We start from the raw sequence: 25771 nt of genomic DNA, 5'->3' as shown, positions 1-25771 counted from the left end.
CACCCTGTACTAATCCAGTCTTAGTAGTCTAACAAAGACAACCATTTCACAAATGTGATTATAATCACAGTTATAGAGGTTAGGAGTCAAAACATATTTTGGGGAGACACATTTCAACCATGAACAGGTAGGATTTTGCTACTGCTTTGTAGACATGAAGGGATTGACATTTTCCTTTGCCAGGAATCTCTTTTTAAAGACTAAAATTAGAAATTTTTACTAGCAGAAAAGTGTCAAAATAGAGATTTTTAACACAGGATAGTCTGTAAGCACTGGGTATCTGCCGCTGTTCCTTAGAATGGGTTATTTGGTCCATATTACAGCCTTGGAAACTCTAAGCAGCAGTTCTACTATGTCCTTTTTGTTGTTAAGTGCTTTCGAGTCAGTTCTGACTCAGCAACCCTGTATAAAGTTTCCAAGGAGTAGCTGGTGGGTTTGAACCACCGATTTTGTGGTTCAACTGGACCTTGCAATCCAGTGCTTATCCTACAGTGCCATACCAGGAGTCCTATAGAGTTGGAATTGACTCCATGCGTTGGTTTGGTTCTTATGTATTATATTCCATATCCATCAGTTGAGGGTTAATAATCCATAACATTTATCATATAACAGAAAAGAGAATTTGAGGCCTAACTATTAGGAACAAAGTGTTAGATTTCTTCTAAAAGGAAACTTTTTGACTTAAGGTTATTGAACACAAAAACTGGCTAGTAAGACTGTATTGTTTTTCCGTCTTATGGAATTGTTGAATCGCAGCAGAAAGGTAGCTGTAGGATAAGATGGAGTGTTTCAGTTAATCACCGAGGAGTTTACATTTTTCTCTGACTGAAAAACTGGTGTGGCACTGTAGGATAAGCACTGCACTGCGAACTTCAAGGTTGGTGGTTCAAACCCACCAGCTGCTCCTCAAAAACCCTGTACAGGATTCTTATGAGTTGGAACCCACTCGATGGCACTTGACAAACAAACAAAAGTGAAACTAGATGGAAGAGTCCTAGTATCATCCTGTAGGATAAGCACTGAACTGCTAAGCAACCACAGGATCAGCAGTTCAAGCTACCAGCTGCTCCTTGGAAACAACTCCTACAGGTGTGCTTGGCATGAAAATTCCAGACTTGTAAATTACATAAATTGAGTTAATTATTCACACTCTAAAATGATCCTTTCGTATTACAAAGGGTTCTTTATCAATGCCTTTACATTAGTGAGATTCTTTGAGCATTTAAAATAACATTTGATTTAATATGCTTACACTCATCTATTTAGGAGCATATTTATTACTTATTAGATCAGTGATAATGGTTTTTCTTATTACATGATGAGGCTTTCTAACAGTAAGCTTTATTTTGATTGATAGGTTTAGTTATTGTAAAAGATTTAGGGTCATATTTTAGAGAGAAATTTGCTGTATGTACATTAGTAATTTCTGCAGAGAAAGCTTTACTAATCCTTCCATTTTTTATGCTAATGAAGAGGAAAGAAACTTCATAATTTGTAAACTCAGTCAAGATATGAGAAATCCTAAATTGCTGGATTAAAAAAACTTCACGGTGTGGAAAAATACACAGTACCCTGTATCTAGTTCTCTAGGTGGCACTTTATGGGATTTGGATATCATTTGAGTCCTTAAATTATTGAGTATTAATGTGTTCACAGAAACTGATTTTTTTCATAAAAAATCATCTAAACCTTATTATTTTTGTAACAGAAAACTGAGTCTGGATCTTGTGAACATTTTGCTTTCACTTGCGTATTTCTTTTGAAAATGGATTAGCTTTACACAGACCTCAATTCCTCTATTTATAAGTGCTTTCATAATACTTTTAAAGAAGGAATAATAATAGCTGTCCTAGCTTTCTAGCGGCTTTGTTACAGAAATCAAGGGAAATAATGCATGTGGATGTACTTTTAAAACTGAAATCTCCAAGAGAATACATTTCTGTTTCATGATCCATCTGAATTCTGTTTTAAGGAGATGATTAAGGCAAGTAGATTTGGAGGCATCCTAGCTGACTTCCTAAAGAGCAGGGGACTCAACCATCAGTGATGCACTTGGAGATAGAGTGAGGCTCTGGGTAGTGGGGCTTGCCAAATGCCATCTGTGTTAAAAACTGCATCAACCGCACGATTACATATGCTTCTGCTTTAGTGTTCATCACCAAGCAGTGAGTCCTCCTCAGTTTTCTAGCTGGGAATTGCAGACATGGGCTTTCCCCCCCACCCCCCTGTTGATTTCAAGGTAAAGTGTGGCCCTTAGATTTCTACATAATAATTCTGTATTATACTCTTAGATGTATTCTGCTAGGATAGTTAAACGCCTCTAGAATGTTAAATACCTTGCCAGAACAAGTTAAAGTTTATTAGAAAATCTAATTGTATGCATTTTGTTTCATTTCAGGATAGTATCTACATGCCATTCTTTAGTGGTTGGAGTTTTTGGCCTTTATATTTTATTTTTTGATGAGGCTACTAAAACTGATCGACTTTGGTAAGCTGTTTATTCCAAACATAGTCAATTTGATTCCTACTTTTAGAACATGCTTTATTCTAAAACATAAAGCTCAGTGATGATGCATGCTCGATGAAAATGCTGTGTTTGAGATTTATTTCATCAAAGTGCCCTAAGATGATTTATTCTAGATTTGAATACAAATAATGAGGACCATTTTGACTTGGCATTGCAATTTTTATAAAAAATAGGTGATGATATAAACATTTCTACTATGCCCATGAATAAAACCAAGTTATAACTATTTCTGAGTTTAAAAATATGAGTTATTATTGCGATAAGTTAGTCAGCTTGGTTAACAGTTACTTAAGTATTGGTTTTCAAATTCATAAATTTGTAGCCATCAATTGATAACAGAGTTAAAAAATGAGAATTATTGGGTCCTAGTGTGGCACTGTAGGATAAGCACGTAACCATAGGGTCAATTTGAACAGCAAGGTTGGTGGTTCAAACTCACTAGCCACTTCTTTTAACCCTATACAGGGCTGCTATGAGTCAGAACTGACTCGACAGTACTTAATAACAACAACAATGATATGTGAGAAGAATTTAGTTCCACATGAGAAGATTTGAGGCACTTATAACGGTGTTTGCCAATAGTAAGATGATTTGTAATTGGTTCCTTTTGAAATGTTCAGATGTCATTCCAGTGGTAGCAGTTTTACAAAATATATTTCTAGTGCTAGAGGAAAGGCTTAGTTTGGCTTAGTCTGAGAGATGAGATGTGTTTTAAGAAAGCACTACGTTGGGCTTTGGCAGGAACAGTTTGACTAGACATTTGACCATTGCTGGTTTGACTGGAAGGATACTGTTTCTCATCTATCAATATTGAGTCCTTTTCATCAATATTATTCCAATACTGATTAATTTTCAGGAAAATAATTTTCAGAATGAATTAATTTAGTGGGTTTAAGTTTTGACCAGGTTTTTAAATTCTATTTTTATTTCACATATATGATTTTTAGAAGAACCTGTTCATTTGAGAAGTAAATGTTACAACACAGAGTTATCTTTTTTTCTTATCAAACTTTTATTGTGTTATAGTTTTGTATTTTTATGTCATAATTTATTCTAGTTCAGCTTATATGTGTCCTTTTTCAGATCTAAGTTTGTAAAGAATACATGACTCTAACTAAATCTTGCCATTTGTAGTTTTAGCTGTTGACAGTTTTATTTTGTTATAAATGACATCTACTTTCTCATGTTTTTATTGGGATGTAAATATTTCAATTGTAGCTCACATTATAAATCAGAAACAGGACTAGTAAGTTCTGTTTGTTTCTTGAAGCAAAGGGCATTAGGGCAAAAGTGCAGAATATTAAAAAGTAAAGAGGTTGAAATTGCAAACTTAAACTGTCTTGCTCAGATCATTTCCTAATGATATGATTATAGGCAAATTCCTCTTGTCCTCAGTAAAATGATTACAATACCATATTGCTTCAGAATGAGAGGCTGGACTAGATAATGTCTCAAGGTATTTGTGTCTCGGATTTAGAATAAGGAAATAAAAAGAACTAGCATCTGTATTTTGGATCTGCATGCAAACAAATCATTTGAGAAGATGAGAACACATTAATAAACATTTATCTTTTGATTGTATCAGTAAAACATTTGGCTAATGTATATGAGAAATTATGATTATTTGTGCAGTTAGAAGTACATAGCTATCATAGTATTTTATGCACTACAAGGCTTAGAATGGGATCTAGAATTCCTATTGAGCCATTCCTTAGGTGACATAACTCATTGGCATGTCAGTGGTTGTGGGCCCTTAGATATTCTCTAGAGTCAATTATAAATTTCACTGATGGAATGGATGATGTCTTCTAAATTCTGGGAAAAAAAGTAAAACAAAACCTTCATTTCACCCCTGAATTTGGAGATTCTGGGCTTGGTACAAAATGCAGCGGGGATTTATAGATACCATCCAAAGGTCTGCTCCTAATTTTGGGAATCTCATGATGGATTTACTTTAGAAGATTGAAGCCTACCATGAATTCTGGGACTTTATTTATTCTCAAGGAAATTTTGGAGACTGGGCTTGGCCTAGAGTAAACTTCAGGGAAATTATGGGTTACAGAGATTTCTTAATTTAAACAAGTCATTTTAGGCAGGAAGGCTATACATTTTCCTTAGCGGGGGCATGGGTTGATATGATCCTGAGAACAGTATATGCCTGCTAGTACCAGTACTGGTTGCTATTGTTGTTGTTAAGTGCCGTGGAGTCAGTTCCGACTCACAGCCTACCTTTATAGGGTTTCCTAAGAGCAGCTGGTGAGTTTGAACTGCTGACACTGATTCAAACCAACCTTATAGTCCAACACATTAACCTGCGTGCCACATCAGGATTCTGCTAGTATTGATACTGCGGGAGCATTTCACATCTTCTTAACTGTTACTGTATGTTTTATGATTTATCTTTGAAATTGGCAACTTAACATTTGAGAAGCTATGTATCGAAAGTCTTTTCATTATATAGAAATCTTAATTTTAGAAAAGTAAGTGTCATTTATAGCCCGTATACTAAAAAAAAGAAAAGAAAAAGGGGAAAAAAAAAATTTTTTTTTCTTTTAAAATACTTATAGGGGTAAATCAACGCTTGTGGATGTGAATCTTTCTATTACTTGTGGCTACCTCAGCTCTGGTATGTGATATGTGGTTTACTATCTACTTCTTTTAAAAATACTCATGGAATTATGCAAAGAACACACAGTGTATGCTTTTGGTTTGTTGATTTGAAGATAAAACTTTTAGGATTCATGTTGTTGTTGTTAAGTACTGGGGAGTCGGTTCCGGCTCATAATGACCCTGCACAGGTTTCCGAGGCTGCAGATCTTTACAGGAGCAGAATGCCTCATCTTTCTCCCACGGAACAGCTGGTAGTTTTGAACTGCTGACCTTGAGGTTAGCTGCGCGATTTGTAACCGTTATGCTACCAGAGCACCTTTTAGGATTCACAGAAAGGGGAAGTGATGGAAAGAATTTGTTGTGGTAGAAAAACCTGGGATGTTTTTCCTGTTGTTTTCTCACTGAGGAATATCACAGCAGCACAGTGAAGCCACAGACAACAGAGGCCCTGGCATTTTTTGCTAGTTATAGGCCCTTTACAGTTCTTGGGTGACAAAAACAGTTTGTTCTCAGATGCTAGCCAAAAGGTTGGCAGTTCAAACCCACACAGTGATGCTAGGGAAGATAGGCATTCTGCTTCCATAAATATTGCAGACAAGAAAACCCCACAGAGCTCATTTCTGCTTTCTAATACATAGGGTTGTCATGAGTCAGAATCAGTGAGTTTGAGAGTTTTGTTTTTCTTTTTTTTCTTTTGGTCCCGTGTGGTGGGTGTTGTTGTTATTGTTGACTTCATTAACAACAGGACGGGACTTTGTGATCCATAGGGGTTTCATCAACAGCTTTTTTTGGAAGTAGATTGGCAGGTCTTTCTTCCTAGTCTTAGTCTGGAAGCTCTCCTGAGACCTGTTAGTAATATAACAACGTGAAAGCCTCCACTGACGATAACCAAACATGAGGTGTACTGCCTGATAATCATCAAACCTGCATCTCCCAAATGGAAGGCGAGAATTTACCACTGACCCACTAATGCCTCTTACCCCCCATAGTGAGTGACAGTTTTATCGAAGATGTATAATGATAAAGGTGGGTGGTTGGATTAGCAGAGGTATGAACAAACTGCTGAGGGCTTAGCATAGACAAGGATGAGTTTGTCAGAGAAAAAAGCTAAATACATTTGTATAACAATGCAGCTTTCTGCCTTTGTAATATCTAACTAATTTTTTCTTCTTACAGATTTGTTGCTTATCATTTTTTATTGGAGAGTGATTGGTGACAAAATGTTTATAATTCACCATTGTACAGGGCTGTATGCATACTACTTTATATTGGTGAGTACTATGTTTATAATTCACCATTGTACAGGGCTGTATGCATACTACTTTATATTGGTGAGTACTATGTTTTCCAGTAGCCTAAAAAGTGGACAAGAATGGCTATAGTGATTAAGTCTAAACATACATTATAAAGACCAACTCCAAACACATTCAGGTTATCTTGTTTATTAACCAAAACAGTAAGTTGGCATGTGTCTATATTGGTGTGACTGTTAGGATTTATGATAACCCCAGTGTTTTGAACTTTCACTTAAAACTTTTCTTTGTTTTGTGCAGTGAATTAGAATTTCCAAATTTTGTGGTTAGCAACCTAAAGCTTAGCTCACCATACCACCTGATTTTTATGCGTATACATTTGAAAATAAGTCATTTTTTATGCCTTGCATGTTTGGTTGCTTGATAATCAATTATTTTTAAATAATATATAAACTACATATATGTAAACTAGAATTTAACATATAAACATGCACATGAATAGTTTCTTTTTGAAAGATCAGCACATTGCTGGCCCTTAAGAGTTGGAGGAGAATATTAAAAGTACAGTGGACTTTCAAAAGAACAAACCAATCTATGTTGGAAGAAGTACAATCAGAATGCTCCCTGGAAGCCAGACTTCGCCTCTCATACTTTGGACATATGAACAGGAGGGACCAGTCCCTGGAGAAGGGCATCATGCTTGATAGAATGGAGAGTTGGAGGTAAAAAGGAAGACGCCAAATGAGATGGATTGGCATAGTGGCAATTAGTAGCAACGGACTCAAGCATAGCTACGATTGTGAGGTTGGCGCAGGACTGGACAGTGTTTCATTCTGTGTAGGGTCACTGTGAGTGTTTCATTCTGTGTAGGGTCGACAGCACCTAATAACAAAAGCAGCATCTTTACAGAAAAAGATCGTCAGGCTTTTCTTTTATGGTACCTCTGGGTAGGTTTGAACCACCAACCCTTAAAAATGAGGAGGTCCAAGAGCTGAACAGAAAATTTCAAAGATCAGCTCGAGAAGATAAACTCAAATATTATAATGAAATGTGCGAAGATCTGGAGTCAGAAAACCAAAAGGGAAGAACACGCTCAGCATTTCTCAAGCTGAGGGAACTGAAGAAAAAATTCAAACCTCCACTTATGGTATTGAAGGGTTCTGTGTGCAAAGTATTGAATGATGCAGAAAACATCCAAAGAAGATGGAAGGAATACACAGAGTCACTGTACCAAAAAGAAGTGGTTGATACTCAGCCATTTCAACAGTTAACATATGATTAAGAGCCAGTGATTCTGAAGGAAGAAATCCAGAGTGCATTAAAGTCACTGGCAAAGAACAAGGCACTGGAAATAGATTGATTACAAATTGAAATCTTTCAACAAACTGATGCAGCACTGGAGGCACTCATTCATCTATGTCAAGAAATTTCGAGGACAGCTACCTGGCCAACTGACTGGAAGAGATCTGTATTTTGTGGAAATCATCGGATGATATCATTGATATCCCATGTGAGTAAAATTTTACTAAAGATAATCCAAAAACAGCTACAACCACACAATAGAGAACTTCCAGAACTTCAAGCTGGGTTCAGAAGAGGACTTGGAATGAGGGATATCATTGCTGATGTAAGATGGATCTTGGCTAAAGCAGAGAATACCTGAAAAATGCTTACCTGTTCTTTATTGACTGGCAAAGGCTTTTGATTGTGTGGATCATGACAAGCTATGGACAACATTGTGAAGTATGAGTATTCTAGAACACTTAATTATGCTCATGAGGAACCGGACATAGACCAAGAGGCAATTGTTCAAACAGACCAAGGGAACACACAGACTGGTTTCAAATTAGGAAAGGTGTATGCCAGGGTTGTATTCTTTCACCATGCTTATTCAGTCTGTATGCTGAGCAAATAATCAGAGAAGCTTGATTGTATGAAGAAAAACACAGCATCAGGATTGAAGGAAGACTCATTAACAACCTGTGATATGCAGATGCTACAACCTTCTGACTCATAGCAACAACGCTGTGTAGGGTTTCCAAGGAGCAGCTAGCTGGTAGGTTTGAACCGCTGACCTTTCGCTTAGCAGTCCACTGCTTATCCTACAGTGCCACAAGAGAGGTTGAAATCATACGATTTTTTTTCTGATATTCAACTTTCACCCTTCTTGTGTATGATGCTAATTATCAAGAAACCAAACAGACAAATGTCTTATTATAAGGAAAATAAGTACATTTATGCTTCCATGTCCTGTTTTTAAGGTTAAACTACTGTATTTTGTACACAATTTATGACTTCTCTAGGTAGCGTAGTGGTTACGAATCGGGCTGCGAACCTTAAGGTCAGCTGTTCGAAACTACCAGCCACTCCGCGGGAGAAAGATGAGGCTTTCTACTCCCGTAAGGATTTACACCCTCGGAAACCCTGTACAGGGTCGCTATGGGTCGGAACCGACTCGACGGCACTTAACAACAACAACAACAACAGTATGCTTAGTTTACATGTGCATTGGTTCTGAGTCACTTCTTCCCAGTCAAACTGGGGTTTGAGATAAGTAATAGTAAATTTTGACTACTATTAGGATAACCTTGAAAAGCAACCTACCAAGTATACAGCTCTTGGTCTCTTCTTCATTATTACACTACTCTGGCGTCTGATCATTATGAAAGAAATTTGGCTTCAGGTGATTCTTGGTGCATTTGTCTAAGTGATGTAAGTGCAATGTAATGCTTAAAGGTGAGAATTTCTCTGTGAGAATCATTTAATACAGTATGTGTGAAGTGGTGTTGAAAATGAATGATTTGTTATGTTAGTCATAGTAAATTTGTAATTCACATCAGGAGACAAGATTTATAAAAATACTGGTCTTCTGTTTTGACTAAAGAAAAATTTTCCCAACATTGCCATGGAATAAATGTTATGACTCACTAACATTTTGTCATTATTAGCATTAAAAAAGGAAAACTTGTTTTAAAATATTTCAATCTTTTTTTTTTCGATAGAGACCTAAGTTTATTACTGGTTGCCACAGTGAGAGGGAGGGGGATTAGTGGTTATGGAAATATTGAATTGAATAAGGGTAAATGTGCACAAGTGATTGGTACAATTTCTGTCAATAAGTTGTTATTGTTGCTACTCCTGCTGCTGCTATTGTTAAATGCCATTGAGTCAGTTCCAACTCATAGTAACACTATGTACAAAAGAACAAAACATTGCCCGGCTCTACACCATCCTTGCAATTGTTGTTATACATGACCCCATTGTTGCTGTCATGGTGCCAATCCATCTGGCTAGGAGTCTTCCTCTTTTTCTCTGACCCTCCACTTCACCAAGCATGATATCTTTCTCCAGAGACTGGTCCGTCTTCATAATATGTCCGAAGTATGAGAGATGAAGTCTCAACATCCTTGCCTCCCAGAATCATTCTGGCTATATTGCTCCCAACACAGATTTGTTTGTTTTTCTGGCAGTCCATGGTATTTTCAATATTATTCACCATAATTCAAATACATTACTTTTTTTGTGTGTACAATCTTCCTTATTCATTGTACAGCTTTCACATGCATATGACACAATTGAAAATACCATGGGGTGGATCAAGCACACCTTAGTCTTCAAACTCACATCTTTGCTCTTTAACATTTAAAAAAATTTTTTTGCAGCAGATATGCTTAATTCAGTACGTCACTTGATTTCTTAAATGTAACTTACATGAGTATTGATTGTGGATCTAAGTAAATTGAAGTCTTCAGCAACTTCAATCTTTTCTCCATTTATCATGATGTTATTAATTTTTCCAGTTGTGAGGATTTTTGTTTTCTTTACATTGAGGTGCAATCCATACTGAAGGCTGTAGTCTTTAATCTCCATAAGTATTTTAAGTCCTCTTGGCTTCTAGCAAGCAAGATTTTGTCATCTACATAGCCCAGGTTGTTAATGATCAAACATACAATCAAGATGCATCGATTATTACTGGTGATTGGAATATAAAAGTTGGAAACAAAGAGGAAGAGTCAGTAGTTGAAAAACATGGCCTTGGTGATAGAAATGATGCTCAAGATCACATGATAGGATTTTACATCACCAGTAACCTATTCATTGCAAATAACTTTTTTCGGCATCGTAAAAGATAACTTGTACAAGTTGTTGTTGTTGTTAAGTGCCATCAAGTTGGTTCTGATTCAAAGTGGCTCTGTATAGGGTTTCCAAGGATCAGCTGTTGAGACCTCACCAAATTAACTACATCGCTATAAATAACTGCTTCCTTTGCCATGAATCCAGAAGAACTGGATGGTGCCTGAACATTTTGATCCAAGTTTCCTAGAAGAATCCCCTATTAACTAATCTTAATTGCCCCTGTATACTTTATGAGCAGGCTTGAGGAAGTTCGTGGAGAAAATTCCATTATCTTTCAATTCCATTTTTTCCATGAACTTTTGAAGCCTTCTTATTATTTCCTCCTTTTTTCTAATTAGTAGTTGAAAGGAAAATTTTAGGTGCTATGGATTAATGCACCAGACTGCAAAGCCATTTGAACTGCAAGGTTGGCGGTTCAAGCTCACCATCTGCTTTTGGAAACCCTCTACAGGGTCGCTATGGGTCAGAACTGACTCAACACACTTAACAACAACAACAACAAAAACACAGTTGCTGTAATGGAGTCTGGGTCACACTGTAGAATAAGCATACGAACCAGGAGGTCAGAAGTTCAAACCTCTGAGCTGTTCTGTGGGGGAAAGATGAGGCTTTCTGCTCATGTAAAGATTTACAATTCAGGTTGCTATGAGTCTGTCAGTTTGTTGTACTGGGGGTACCTTGTGCATTGATGGAATGCTGGGAGTTATGCCACTGATATTTTAAATACCAATAGGGTTACTCATGGGCGACAGGTTTCAGTGTATCTTCCAGACTAAGAACGACTAGGAAGAAAGAGAGGCTGATCACTTCAGAATGGTGAGCCGCTGAAAACCTTATCAATAGTAGTGGAATATTGTCAGACATAGTATCAGAAAAGGAACCCCTCAGGTTAAAAGGAAGTCAAAATATAACTGCCTCTTCAAAGAAAGGTGACCCAATGGAATGTGGAAATCATTGAATAATATCATATACAAGTAAAATTTTGCTGAAGATAATTAAAAAATGATTGCAATGGTATATTGATGGGAGCTGCCCGAAATTCAAGTCAGATTCAGAAGAGGACGCAATCCTAGGGATATCATCACTGATGTTAGATGGATCTTTGCTGCAAGCAGAGAATACCTTCAAGATGTTTCTTTGTGCTTTATTGACTATGCAAAGGCACTAGATTATATGGATCATAACAAATTATGGATAATATTGTGGAGAATGGGAATTCCAGAACATTTCATTATACTCTTGAGAAAACTGCCCATAGACCAAGAGACCATCATTCGAATAGACCAAGGGCATAATGAATGGTTTAAAATCAGGAAAGATGTGTGCCAGGGTTGTATCCTTTCACCATTCCTATTTAATATGTATGCTGAGCAAATAATCAGAAAAGCAGGAAGAATGTAAAAGAGTTAGTGCATTTGAATTATGGTTGGAGAAGAGTATTGAAAGTACCATGGATGATGAACTTGACCTATACTCATGGATGTAGTAGCTCAAAATAACAACAGAGAGGGAAGGAGTCTTCACATCAAGTATCAGTGCTATCCCCTCTGTATACAGGGTAGATAGGGATGGGCAACTTAGACATTGACTACCTAAAATGAGGGGGCGATAAATGCATGAAGTGACTGGCTTACAAGGTTTCAAGAGGAAGTTTAATTTAAGACAGTGTGGGAGAAGAAAGAGTCCCCACTGAATAGTTGTCATCTTGTCTAGATACGTCTGGTAAAAAAGAGCTGGGGATAAGATTCTTGTGATGCAGTATTAATTGTTATCATGACTAATTGCAACTGTCAGAATTGTAAAGGTAGAAGTTTTGTAACAAAAATGGGAGAGTCGTTAATCTTGTGGTCCAGAAACAGAGGACCCTAGAACCATCCAGGGAGAACAATACAAGTGGGACCCTAACCAGAGAAGCAGCGACACCAAAGATGAAGGCAGAGATGAGGACATGGAGAGAGGGAGCATCTGAGGACTATAGATTCATGGAAAGAGAGGGATGAGAGCTGGTGGCCAGAATGTGCCCCTTGGTGGTTTAAATTATTATATATGCCTGAGTGTGTTTTTTTTTTTTAAGAGCTAAAATGAATATAGAGAAAAACTGTTAACTGATAGTACATGGAGTGGATTATAATCACTGTTTTGAAGTAAAGTAAATGATTTGTTGAATGTAAACTGATGATCTGCCCTGTGAACTTTTACTTAATTCACAATAAAAAGCTTAAAAAGAAAGAAAGTACCATGGAAGGGCAGAAGAACAAATAGATCTGTCTTGGAAGACCTTAGAAACAAGGATGGGAAGCCTTATTCTGTTATATTTTGGACATGTTAGGAGGAAGACTCAATGAGACAGATTGGCACTGTGGAGAAGCGATAAGCAGACAGAGTGGCAGCGATAATAATTTTTCAAGCACAACAATTATGGAGTTGGCTTAGGACCTGGCAGTGTTTTGTTCTGTTGTGCATAGGGTCACTGTAAGTCAGAACCAACTCAAAGGCACCTAACAACAACATCATAACTATTATGGAAACATTTAAATGGATAATAAAATTTCAAAAATTAATAATTTTATTGACTAGGTAAGTGGTAAAAATAACAATCTAACATAATTTACTGAAGGAAGATTCAATATTAAAGCTAGGGGTGATTAATATTTACCACTATATGTATAGATAATAAAACATGTTTAACATTGAAAGCAAATATTTGAAAATTTTTAATAGTCTATTAATGTTTTTCTTACTAAAATAAGAGATTTTCAACTTTTTTTAAATAGTATTGATTGAGCAATAGACTGGCATAAGTAAGTCTTGGGAATTATTTTATTGATAATCTCTAAATTTTACAATCTAAATAAAATAATCAAAGTTGTACAATTAGCTGATGACTCTTACTAGTAACATTGAGAGTAGCCCTGGTAAGGATGCTAAATAATCATGTTTCTAAATATGTATGTATGTTGTTGTTAAGTGCTGTAGAGCATGGTTCTGAATAGGGCTTTAAAAAAAAAAGAGTTTTATTGTGAATTGAGTGATAGTTTACATGGGAGAGGATCAGTTTTGCACTCAACGTATCGTATTATGTTTCATTGCAATGATTACAGTCCCCTCCATGCATCATCAGTTAACAGTATTTGCTTCTATTTCTTCTTCTTTTTTTTCCTTTCTGATGTACACAAAAACACACAAGAATATATAATCATTTAAACAACCAAAGGACACATTTTGCAAGCCAGCCTCTTGGCTGTCAGCACACAACCTTTCTCTTTCCATGAGTCTAGAGTCCTCAGTTGCTCAATGTCTTCATGCTATCACCTCTTATCTCTGGTGTCACTGCTTCTCTGGTTAGGATCCCACGTTCAGCTCATGCTCTTCTCTCTTGATGGTCCTAGGGTCCTCTGTTCCTAGAATGTAAGATTAACTACTTCCTCCTTTTTGTTACACAACTTCTACCTTTATAGTTGTGACAATCACAATTAGTCATGATAACAATTACTCACTATTTAATCAAAAGAATCCTATCCCCACCTCCTTTCACCAGACCCATCTAGACAAGATGGAAATGATTCAGTGGGGATTCTACCTTCCCCCACTCACTCTGAAACTAAACTTCCTTTTGAAAACTTGTAAGCCAGCCACTTCATGCCTTTATAGATCCCCTACCCCCCTTTTAGGTAGCCAATGTCTAAGTTGCCTGTCCCTGTCATCCCTCCGTACTGAAGGATAGGTTGGATCCTTGATGTGAAGACTCCTTCTCTCTTGGTTGGTATTTTGAGCTATAACTATAGGTCAGGCTCATCAAATTGTAGCAATTTATACTTGCTTACTTTATCAAATTTCTCTATCATCCTCTAGTTGAGTTCTGATCACCAAGCCATTGAAGCTAGATCAAATGGGTACTATCTGCAAGTCTATGTGTTCTTGTGTATCTCCTCTCACTTCGTATCAGCTGGATGCTTCACTCTCAGCTCTAGTCCAGCATGGCTAGGTCATTGTCCATGGACTCAGGAGTACCCAAGTCTTCCCAAACATCAAACCAAACTTCCTCTTCTCTCTCTCATCTCAAGGTTGACAGGAGTCTATGGAACGTGGTCGCATTCAGCCCATATCTTTATTGCTGCCTTTCCCCCACTTCCATTAACATGTAGACCAACACTGTTGCCAGCAAGCTTACATGCCTGTTTGTGTGTTCTCTTTGAGTTTCAGTCTTGGAAGGGGGTTTTTCTCATATGCTTGTGAAAGTTGGACAATGAATAAGGAAAGTAGTGGAAGAATCCTTGCATCTTAATTATGGTGTTGGAGGAGAATATTAAAAGTACCATGGACTGCCAGAAGAACAAACAAATCTGTGTTGGGAGAAGTGCAGCCATAATACTTCTTAGAAGCCGGGATGGCGAGACTTTGTTGCTCATATTTTGGAACTGTTATCAAGTGAGACCAGTCTCTGGAGAAGGATATCATATTTAGTTAAATGAAGAGTCGGCAAAAAAGAGGAAGACCTCCAATGAGATGGATTGGCACGATAGCAGTAGCAATGGGTTCAAACGTAACAATTGTGAGGATGGCGCAGGACCAGGAATTGCTGCATTCTAGTGTGCATAGGGTCATTATAAATAGGAATTGACTGCATGGCTTCTAGCAACAACGAAGACTATGGGTATCAAGTCATACCAAGTAAGTTTACGATGCCACAACAGCCAATTAAAGGGCACAGAAATGTCAGCCTAGAAAAGACAAGAAATTGGAGTCATGATGGCTTTGAAATATGTTTGGCAGTGTGAAAACACTACTAAATGAAAGACAGAGTAGACTTAGTTTAGATTATTTCAGACCCTGAAACTAGGCTCAATTGAGGATGGTAAAGAGAGGTAGAAGAGATTTCTGTTTTACAGAAGAGAGATATCGCCTTTAATTAAAGGAATATAATGAGTTTAACAAGTGCTAGTGTGGTGCTGTCAGATAAGCACTGGACTACTGGACTACTAACTGCTTGGTTGGCAGTTCAAACCCACCATTTGCTCTTTGAAAACACCCACATAGGTTCACTATGAGTCGGAACCGACTCGATGACATTTCATAACAGCAGCAACAACTCTAGGCTTCACCACTCATCTCCCAGTTTGCCATATTGTAGTGGCCTTCAGTGACTTCATATGCATGTGAAAATTGGACAGTAAATAAAAAAGACTGTAGAAGAATTGATGCATTTGAGTTATGGTATTAGAAGAGAATATTAAAAGTACCATGGACTTCCAAAAGAACAAACAAATCTGTATTGGAAGAAGTACAGCCAGAATGCTTCTTAAAAGGCAGAATGGCCAGACTTCATCACTCATACTTCAGACACGTTATCAGGAGGAACCGGTCCCTGGAGAAGGGCATCATGCTTGGTAAAGTGGATGGTCAGCAAAAAAGAGGAAGACCCCCAACAAGATAGATTGGCACAGTGGCAGCAGCGATGGGCTCAAGAGTAGCAATGATTTTGAGGATGGTGCAGGACTGGGCAGTGTTTCATTCTGTTGTGCTTGCATAAGATTGCTGTGAATTAGTACTGACTCAAAGGCACCAAACAACAACCCTAAGATATTCTCAGTCATATTTGATTTAGGTCCAATACTAGAGAGCTATACATTGGACAATGGAGTCCTGATGTGGTTCTATAGAATAAGCACTGTACTGCTATCCACAGGGTTGGTAGTTCAAACCTACCAGCCACTCCTTGTAAATCCTACACAGGGTTGTTTTGAGTCAGAACCGACTTGATGGCACTTACCAACAATAACATACCATGGGCAAGTAAGAAGAACTATGTCACCTAAGTGTTTAAGTTAATCATGGGAGAAAAGCATTTAAGCAGCTGTTCTGCCAATCTTTTCACTTTCTTGGAGGAAAGTGAGAAGAAAAAGTAGCTAGTGACCCAATTTAATATATTTACGGTGGTTTTTAACTGTCCCCTACTTATGGAAACCTCATACACAACAGGATGAAATGCTCAGTTCTGTACTCTCCCCATGATTACTTCAGATTGGACCCTTGTGATCCAGAGCGTTTTCATTGGCTGATTTGGGGAAATTGATATTCAGGTCTTTCTTCCTAGTTTTTCTTAGTTTGAGAGTTTCATTAAAACATGTTCAGCATTATAACATGCAAATCTCCATTGACAGCTGTGTCATGGCTGCTTATGAGGTGCATTGTCAGGAAATTGGAATTTGATCTTCCACGCAAACCAACTTGTTATCATAGAGTCGATTTTACTCATAGCAGTCTATATGACAGAGTAAAACTGACTCATAGGATTTCCAATGGTTCCATCTCCTGGTGACCCTGTGCAGGTTTCCAAGGAGTGGCTGGTGGGTTTGAACCACTGGCCTTGAGGTTAGCAGTCCAGTGCTTATCCTGCAGTGTCACACCAGGACTAGGTCAGGATTGCTTAGAGTGTACACCACTTGGGACCTATGAAGCTTGGCTCCTTGGAGAATGTTGTTTAGGCTGGGGGTATAAACTGGAGATATTTTGTAATTTAAACTCTCCCTGCCGTAACAGGAACTTTGTGACCCTCACTTAGCTGAGCATACATCTGTTTGGGGCAAGAGCTGCCTATATTATGCAGGAAGGCAGGTCCTGGGTTGCCAATAGCCCTCGACATCCCAGATCTCTGTGTTTCACCTAAATGCTTTGATGTTATTATATCTTTGTAGCATTTAGTAAAAGCTTGATATACTAGGTAAGATTATTGTTACAGATAACAACTCCATCCTGAGTGTTAGCTCAAACCTTATCTTGTAATTTAATGTCTAAAACCTTTGAATAATTTAAATTAAGCAAATAGTTTTTTCATGTAGGCATGGATTTTGTTCCTCAAATTCATTTCTACTTTGATGGGTACTCTGAAAGGATTTCCATAGAACTGTGCTAAGGGTCTGGATCTATCTACAAAGGCCTGAGCCAAATCCATTTCTGCCTAGTTAGTTCAAAGGAACACTGTAGGGCTGAGTAGAACTGCACCATTGGATTTCCAAGGCTATCTTTATGGAAGCTGGCTGCCTCATCTTTTTGTCATTCGGTGGCCAGTGGGTTTGAACCCCTAGCCTGGCTGTTAGAAGCTGAGCAGTTTATCAGTGAACCGCTAGAGCTTCTACTGAAAAGCCTGAAACACCTGTTAAAAGGGCCTCTTGTTGTGACTACAGAACACAGTCATATTTTCTACAAAGTTCCATTGATCATTGTTGACTCATGATGACCTCATGTATGTCAGAGTAGAACTGGGCCCTATTGGGTTTTCAGTATCTTTTTGGAAGTGGACCACTAGTACTTTCTTTTGAAATACCTTTAGGTGGACTTGACCCTCCCACCTTTCAGTTAGCAGTGGAATATGTTACAGTTTCACCATGCAGGGACTCCAGAAGTAAAATTTGGTTGGTGGGTTATGTGCCATGGAGTTGGTTCCGACTCATAGCGACCCTGTATAGAGTATCTGAGGCTGTAAAACTTTATGGGAGCAGAAAGTCTCATCTTTCTCCCGTGAAAGAACTGGTAGTTTTGAACTGCTGATCTTGAGGTTAGCAGCCCAACATGTAACCACTACTGTCTACAGAAGCTAAACCCCAGTGTGATTCCCAGTGTTTGTGAACTAAGAGGGTGGGGAGCAGGGAATAAGTTTCTCATTAGTGAGCTAAAATTTAAGTATAGAAAAATACAATGTATACCAAGTGAAGGATAATGCTCTAATAATTTTGTTTTTGCTTACTTATTTTATTTTACAAGTGGTAAAGGGAGAGAGAAACCAACAGAGAAGGCAAAATCCCAGTACCACTAAAAAATAAAAACTGAGAGAACACTACCTACAAACCTAGAGTCCCTGTGCTGAGAACCTCTTAGACCCAGGGGAAGACTGATGCCAACATTTATGGAGTTCTCCAGGGCATGCTAGACCCACAGATGTTGGAAGGAGCTGACAGAGAAAGCCTTCCCCTAGAACTGGGTGCTGGTTTCAGACTTCTAGCTTCCTAAGTTATGAGAAAATAAATTAGTGTTTGTTAAAGCCATCACATCTGTTCTTTCTGTTGTTGCAGCACTAGATAACTAAGACAGTGGTGATGGTAGTGGTTATATTAAGGAGGAAAACAGACATCTAAAAGCCATTTTGCATTCAGTAGGGCATGGTAACTGAGCTGATACCAAGGGAAATGGTGGCAAGCACAGCAGGGCACATTGGCAGAAAAGTTATAGCAAGCACAGTAAAGTCAAATGGTGTGAATGCTCGGACCCACAAAACTGGCAGATGGCAGCAGTGAGGGAGTTGGCCCACAAGCAGAACTGAACACCTCTGGGCAGAAGGTTGCTAATGGAGCTAGAAATCTCTGGACAGGAGGTCACCAGCAAAGATGGATGCCCCATAAAGAGAAGACCAAGAGGTTGCCTGCAGAAACTTGGGCTTACATCATTCCCTATAAAACACTTCAGTCTGTCTTCCTGAGAGCTGTTGTAATGCTTGCCTAACCCTGGCATGGGCCCAGGGTCAGAGCCAGCCAAGAAAAGCTGTGGAGAAAGAAGGTATAAAGTAAATGAACACAGCTTCACCTGACCTGGTGACACCTGTTGAGAGAGACATATTTTCTAATACCTGATCCATAGTGTGCCTGCCCAGGCAAACAAAAATTGTTGTTGTTAGATGTCATTGTGTTGATTTCGACTCATAGTGACCCCATGTGACTAAGTAGACCAGCCCCATAGGGTTCTATTGGCTGTGATCTTTATGCAAACACAACTCTAGGTCTTTTTCCCACAGCACTGTGTCTTGGGTTGGGATCTCTAACCTTTAGGTAGCAGTTGAATGTTTGAACATTATTTCACCCGGGCTTCTTGACACAGAAATGGACATGAGTAATTTGGCAGATGTCACATTTAGAACTAAGGTGTGCCTCACCCTTGCCATTGTATTTTCAATCCCTTCATATGCATGTGGAAACTTAACAGTGAATAAGGTAGACCAGAGAAAAATCGATGTATTTGAATTATGGTGTTGGCGAAGAATAGTGAAATCATCATGAACTGCCAGAAGAACAAAACAAATCTGTTTTGGAAGAAGTGTATGTAGCCAGAATGCTCCTTAGCGGCAGGGATGGTGAGATTTTGTCTCTTTTACTTTGGACATGTTTTCAGAAGCACCAGTCCTAGGAGAAGAATATGATGCTTGGTAAAATAGAGGGTCAGTGAAAAAGAGGAAGACGCTCAAGGAGTTGAACTGACTCAGTGGCTGCAGTAGTGAGCTGAAACATAGCCGTGATTGTGAGGACAGCATAGGGCTGCGCAGTGCTTCGTTCTATTATATGGGTCTTTCTGAGCCAGAATCAAGTTCACAGCACCTAACAACATAGTAAGTTAGGAAGTTAAGTGGATCACCTTTATACATCAGTGGGTTTTTCTTCTATGAAGCTAAGTGGGCTACTCATAAATGGAGGGGACTGACTCACTTCAAATTTATTGCTGTTTACTGTTTGCCTTCCATAAATAATGATAGCAGTGTTTTTCAGTTGTCAAATTTTGTAAAGCATCTTTTTAGTGCCACCTAATCCAATTGGATAATGGAGTCCTAACTCTACTTCACATTTACTTGGGATGTGGAGTACAGCCTATGTGTATATGTACATATGTATTCACGGACATGCAGGGACCAAAACAGGGATGGAGTAGTTTAAGTGTAGGCACCCAAACTTGGCAATGAGGTGAGTATATACTTGTTGCCCTCCCAACTCCCACTTTTTGGTTGTATTTATAACCAAGCATGGAGTCCTGGTGTGGCACTGTAGTATTAGTACTGTACTAACTCCTCTGAGTCGGAATCAACTCGATGGCACTGAACAACAGCTCACTGCAAAGTCGGTGGTTCAGACTCACCACCTCTACACAAGATCACTATGAGTCGGAACCGACTCCACAGCACTTAACAAAAACAATATAATCAAACATAACCACTGTTTTCTGATAGTGTGCCTCATCTCTGGCTGCACATTGTAGTTACCTAGAGAGCTTTTAAAAATATATCAGTGCCCAGTTAACATGATTAAGAATCTGAATCAAATCAGATTTTCAAAAAATTCCTCCCAGATAATTCTGTTGCAAACACAAAGAGGGTGAAAATCATTGATCTAATGCTTTGAACTAACTGATTAGGAACAGTTAAAGATATTGGATAAGGTGACCCACCATCTTGATTTGCTTGGGACTGTCCCTGTTTTATCACTGAAAATCCTGCATCCTGAAAATCCCCTGCCTAAGATGCAAGAAATACTATACGTGTTATATTTTGGAGGTAGAACAATTTCCTATGGTGTATACTCATAATTCCAATTTAATGGGAAGTGTTGAAGCAACTCCATTACCTAGCAAGTTTAAAGTATATTAGATCATTAGAATGTATATATTTTTTCTCTCATGTTAACTCTACTATGATTTTTCCTATAAAATTGGAAGAATATACTAGGCATTATGTTTCTAAGTTTTAAAAAGCCTCAAAAGTATGCATTTTTGTTTAAGGAACTTTTGATTATAGCAAATTCATTTGTCTGATCAAATATAATAAGTAAGATTTGGCATGTGTGTTTTGTTTGTCAGATAGGCATCTGTTCATACACTTACATATTGGTATTTAGGGTATTATTAAATACACATTTGAAATTTCTATTTAATAATGTTTATAAAAATAAATTCCTGTCGGGCATCTAATTCTATATAATTCCTTCTGAAATTCTCAATATTTTGTGATCATTCTTTCTGCAGTAATTTGGGAATGCTACTACTAATGGTTATTTGTAACATTCATAAACTCAACTTGAGACAACTATTTGAAAATCATTTAAGTAGAATATTGTTTACAATGTGCTGTCTTTTCAAAATACTATAGAATTTCAAGAATATTTCTAGCTCTTCAAAAAGAATATGTGTACAAAGGTAGAAATTTCTTGGTTTATTTTGATATTGAGTATCATTTCATGCTGAAAAGTTTTATTTTATGCTGCATGTTCCTTCAATAATTGGAGTTTAAAATAAGAATGCTAATCTCTGATTATTGTGTCTTTATGTTTTTTATCCAGAACTATGGAGTGCTGGCATACGTTGGGAATTTCCGCCTGATGGCAGAGCTTTCCAGTCCATTTGTAAATCAGCGGTAGGTAACCAGTATCCTTCATTATTTTAAAGTTGTGGTTTTCGGGGTTTTTTTTAAGGGGACATGTTTCCATGGTTCTAAAGTTACTATAAAGGAGCTCTGGTAGTGTAGTGGTTCCAAATCGGGCTGTGAACCTCAAGGTCAGCAGTTTGAAACTACCAGCTGTTCCTCTGGTACAGAAAGATGAGGCTTTCTGCTTCTGTAAAAATTTACAGCCTCAGAAACCCTGTACAGGGTCACTATGAGTTGGTTCTGACTCCACAGCACATAACCACCACCACCACCACCAAAGTTACTATAAGGAACTCTGGTAGCGTAGTGATTACGAGTCATGCTGCTAATCTCACAGTCAGCAGTTAGAAACTATCAGTGGTTCAATGGGAAAAAAAGATGAGGCATTCTGCTCCCGTTAAGATTTACATAGTCTGAATGGGTAAAAGTGGGGAAATAATGTTAAGATGCTCGACTGTCTTATGGCTATTAGTTTCCCTTACCTATTATTGTAAAATAGACACTTGATTGGGATAGAAAGAAATATTGGCAAACATGATTACAGAAGGCTTGTAAGCCTGTCTTCAGCCTGTTGCTGATTGGAATACCTGAAAGGGGTTCTAGAACTTGCCCAGTAAAATAGACTTCTTGGGGAGTCTTTGTAGTGTATAGGACCTTAGGTGATATCCTGAGCCCCATCTAGAACTTTCTGAGGTGGGACATTCCCACTTGAAAGGACATGCAGACCAGCCTGGAGCAGGTAGAGGAACAGAAGATACTTCTTGAAAGAAAGACCAGCAGGAAAAAAACCAAACAAAAACAGCAGTCTGTTTGGCTATTACAAGAACAAACAAACTATTTGTTTGGGAGCCATTAAGGCAAGCCATGAAGTCCCTTCAGGATAAACCCCCTTCCAAGACTTCAAAGGGAACACATGAGCAGGTATGTAAGCTTACTGGTAACCACACTGGTCTACTTGTGAGTGGAGGTGGGGGAAAGGCAGTAATGAAGACATGAACTGAGTTCTACTATATTTCATGTACTATCAACCTTGAAGTGAGAGAGAGAGAAGAGGAAGGTCTGGTTGGTCCTAAGTTTTAGGAGACTTGGGAACTTCTGAGCCCATAGACATTGACCTAGCCATGGTGGACTAGAACTGAGAGTGAAGCATCCAGCTGATATGAAGTGAGGGGGAGGCACACAAGAACACCAAATTTGCAGATAGTACCCATTTGACTTAGCTTCAATGGCTTGGTGATCAGAACTCAACTAGAGGAAGATAAAGAAATTTGATACAGGAAGCAAGTGTAAAGTGCTACAATTTGATGAACTTGGACCTTTACTGATGGTTGTGGTGTAGCTCAAAATACCAACCAAGAGGGAAGGAGTCTTCATATTAAGGATCAAACCTATCCCCTCTGTACACAGTGTTGATAGGGATGGGCAAATCACACACTGGCTACCTAAAATGCAGAGGTGGGGGGTATAAAGGCATGAAGTGGCTGGCTTACAAGTTTTTAAGAGGGATTTTAGCTTCAGAGTGAGTGGGGGAAGGTAAAATCCCCACTGAATAGTTTTCATCTTGTCTAGATGGGTCTGGGAGAAGGAAATGGGGATAGTATTCTTTTAATTCAGTAGTGAGTAATTGTTATCATGACCAATTGCGATTGTCACAACTATAAAGGTAGAAGTTTTGTAATAAAAATGTGGGGAGTAGCTAATCTTACATTCCAGGAACAGAGGAACCTAGGACCATCAAGAGAGAGAAGAACAAGAGCAGAACATGGGATCCTAACCAGAAAAGCAATAATACCAGTGGATGGAGGCAGAGGTGATGGCATGGAGACATTGAGCAGCTGAGGACTCTAGAATCATGGAAAGAGAAAGGCTGTGTGCTGGTAGCCAGGAGGCAGGCTTGCAGAATGTGCCTTTTGGTTGTTTAAATGATTGTATTTTCCCAAGTGTTTTTGTGTACATCAAAAACAAAAACAAGGGAGTAGAGGTAAATACTGTTAAATGGTGCATGGAGGGGATTGTAATCATTGCAACGAAACAAAATATGATTGGTTGAGTGCAAAACTGATATTCTCCCTTGTAAACTATCACTCAATTCACAATACAAGTTTAAAAAAAAGATTCACAGCCTTGGAAACCCTTTACAGGGTCACTATGAGTTAGAATCGACTCCAAGGCACATAACCACCACCACCAAAGTTGCTATACAAAAAATGAACATACATGATACAAATTATTAGCAGCATTATACAAATGCAGAAATTGAGGCTTGGAAAAATTGCAGTAACTTTTCCAGACTCCCTAGCTAGTAACTGGTGGTGGTGGTGATGGCTATGTGCTATTGAGTCAGTTCCAACTCTTGCTGTTGTTGTGGTTAAGTCCTTTTGAGTATGTTCCCCCCCTCACTAGCCCTATGTAGGGTTTCTGAGGAGAAGCTGATGATCCTGAACCTCTGACTCATAGTGACCCTGTATAAAGTTACTGAAGCTGTAAATCTTCACAGGAAGAGAAAGCCTCATCTTTCTCCCTTGGAGCAGCTGATAGCTCCAAACTGCTGACTTCGTGGTTAGCAGCCCAACTCATAACCCACTATGCTACCAGAGCTCCTTAGTAACTGGCAGTACTAGCCTTTTAACCCAGTTGTCTATACAGCATGACAATGTCTAATGTTTTATTCCAGGACATTCTTACACCTCTTTGATGTATGCTGTAGGATGAATTGTATTCTCTGAATTTTAAGATTCATTGAGGATTTTTATGGGAAAGAACATAGTTTATTCCAGTTCATCTTGGGGTCTTTCATACTCCTGAATTCAACTTCCTCCTTTCCCAAAATCTGTTATCAGTATTCTCTTGTTGTTCTTGTTAAGTGCTGCCAAGTCAGTTCTGACTCATAGCAACCCTATGGGGTTTCCAAGCAGCTGGTGAGTTTGAACTGCCGACCTTGTGGTTCCGTGCATGATCCCACAGTGTCACACCAGGGCTCCCAATATTCTCGTAACCCCTCACTTTTTAAAATAAAATTTTAATTTTAGATGCACAAAAGATTTGCAAAGTTAGCACAGAGAGTTACATATACCCCTCACCTGGTTTTCCCTAAAGAAACCCTAGTATCATAGTGATATCCTAGTATCACTCAGCTGTTAACCAAAAGGGCAGTGATTCAAACTCACCAGCCACTCTCTGGGAGAAAGCTGTAGCCATAATGTATAAGATAGCCAAAGAATACAACTTTGGAAACTCTATGAGGCAGGTCTAATTTATCCTGTAGGGTCGCTATGAGTTGGCATTGACTTGATGGCAGTGGGTTTGGTTTGGAATTTCCCCCATACCTTTTCCTCACTCATTGATGTGGCTAGGTTCCAAAGGCCGGGTTGTTAACGTGAAATTGGAGTTATGCAAAAATGGAGAATGACCACATAAAATCACAAGAAGAATGATTTCATCATTACAAAACTACCAAATTACTTCATCACTTACCTGCCAAACCACCAAGAATAGTGGCCCAGGCAAGTTGACACATAACCTTAACCATCACAGCCAGTTAGTTACTCTTACCTCACAACTTGGCATTCCTTACTGTCAGACATGTCTCAGTTGTACACAAAATTGTCAGATAGTAGATTTTTTATTCTAGTCATAAATATGAAATGTTAGATGATAAGAGAAGAGAGGTGTCTTTTTTTGCAGCTTACATTACAGCAACAATATTACCATGGGATAGTTGTCAAAACTAAGAAACCAGCATTATTACTTGGATAAATTACTTCCTGTTGAATTCCAAACTTTATTGGATTTACCACCTCCATGAGTATGGGTCAGGTTCATCAAATTGTAGCAATTTACCCTTGTTTCCTTTATCAAAAAACTTTTTTTTTTTTAAATCTTCCTCTAGTCGAATTCTGATTATCAAGCCATCGAGGCTAAGTCAAATGGGTACTATCTGCAGTTTTGGGTGTTCTTGTGCATCTCTCCTCACTTAATATCAGCTGGATGCTTCACTCTCAGCTCTAGCCCTCTTTGGCTATGTCGTTTTCCATGGGCTCAAAGTGCCCCAGCTCTCACCACACTTTG

At 38.4% G+C, this 25771-nt stretch overlaps 1 protein-coding gene across 1 annotated transcript in view; it reads left to right on the top strand.

Moving 5' to 3' along the window:
* TMEM56 (transmembrane protein 56) overlaps window positions 1-25771 on the top strand; it is a 68837-nt gene that overhangs the window by 2858 nt on the left and 40208 nt on the right. The window contains exons 2-5 of the mRNA XM_006830938.1: window positions 2399-2488; window positions 5095-5153; window positions 6314-6408; window positions 21618-21691. Coding sequence (XP_006831001.1) covers window positions 2399-2488; window positions 5095-5153; window positions 6314-6408; window positions 21618-21691 — 318 coding nt within the window. The remainder of the gene's footprint in view (window positions 1-2398; window positions 2489-5094; window positions 5154-6313; window positions 6409-21617; window positions 21692-25771) is intronic.

The sequence above is a fragment of the Chrysochloris asiatica genome, unplaced genomic scaffold (genome assembly GCF_000296735.1).
Source record: "Chrysochloris asiatica unplaced genomic scaffold, ChrAsi1.0 scaffold00002, whole genome shotgun sequence".
NCBI classification, from domain to species: domain Eukaryota; kingdom Metazoa; phylum Chordata; class Mammalia; order Afrosoricida; family Chrysochloridae; genus Chrysochloris; species Chrysochloris asiatica.
This window is presented reverse-complemented; position numbering and strand designations above follow the sequence as displayed.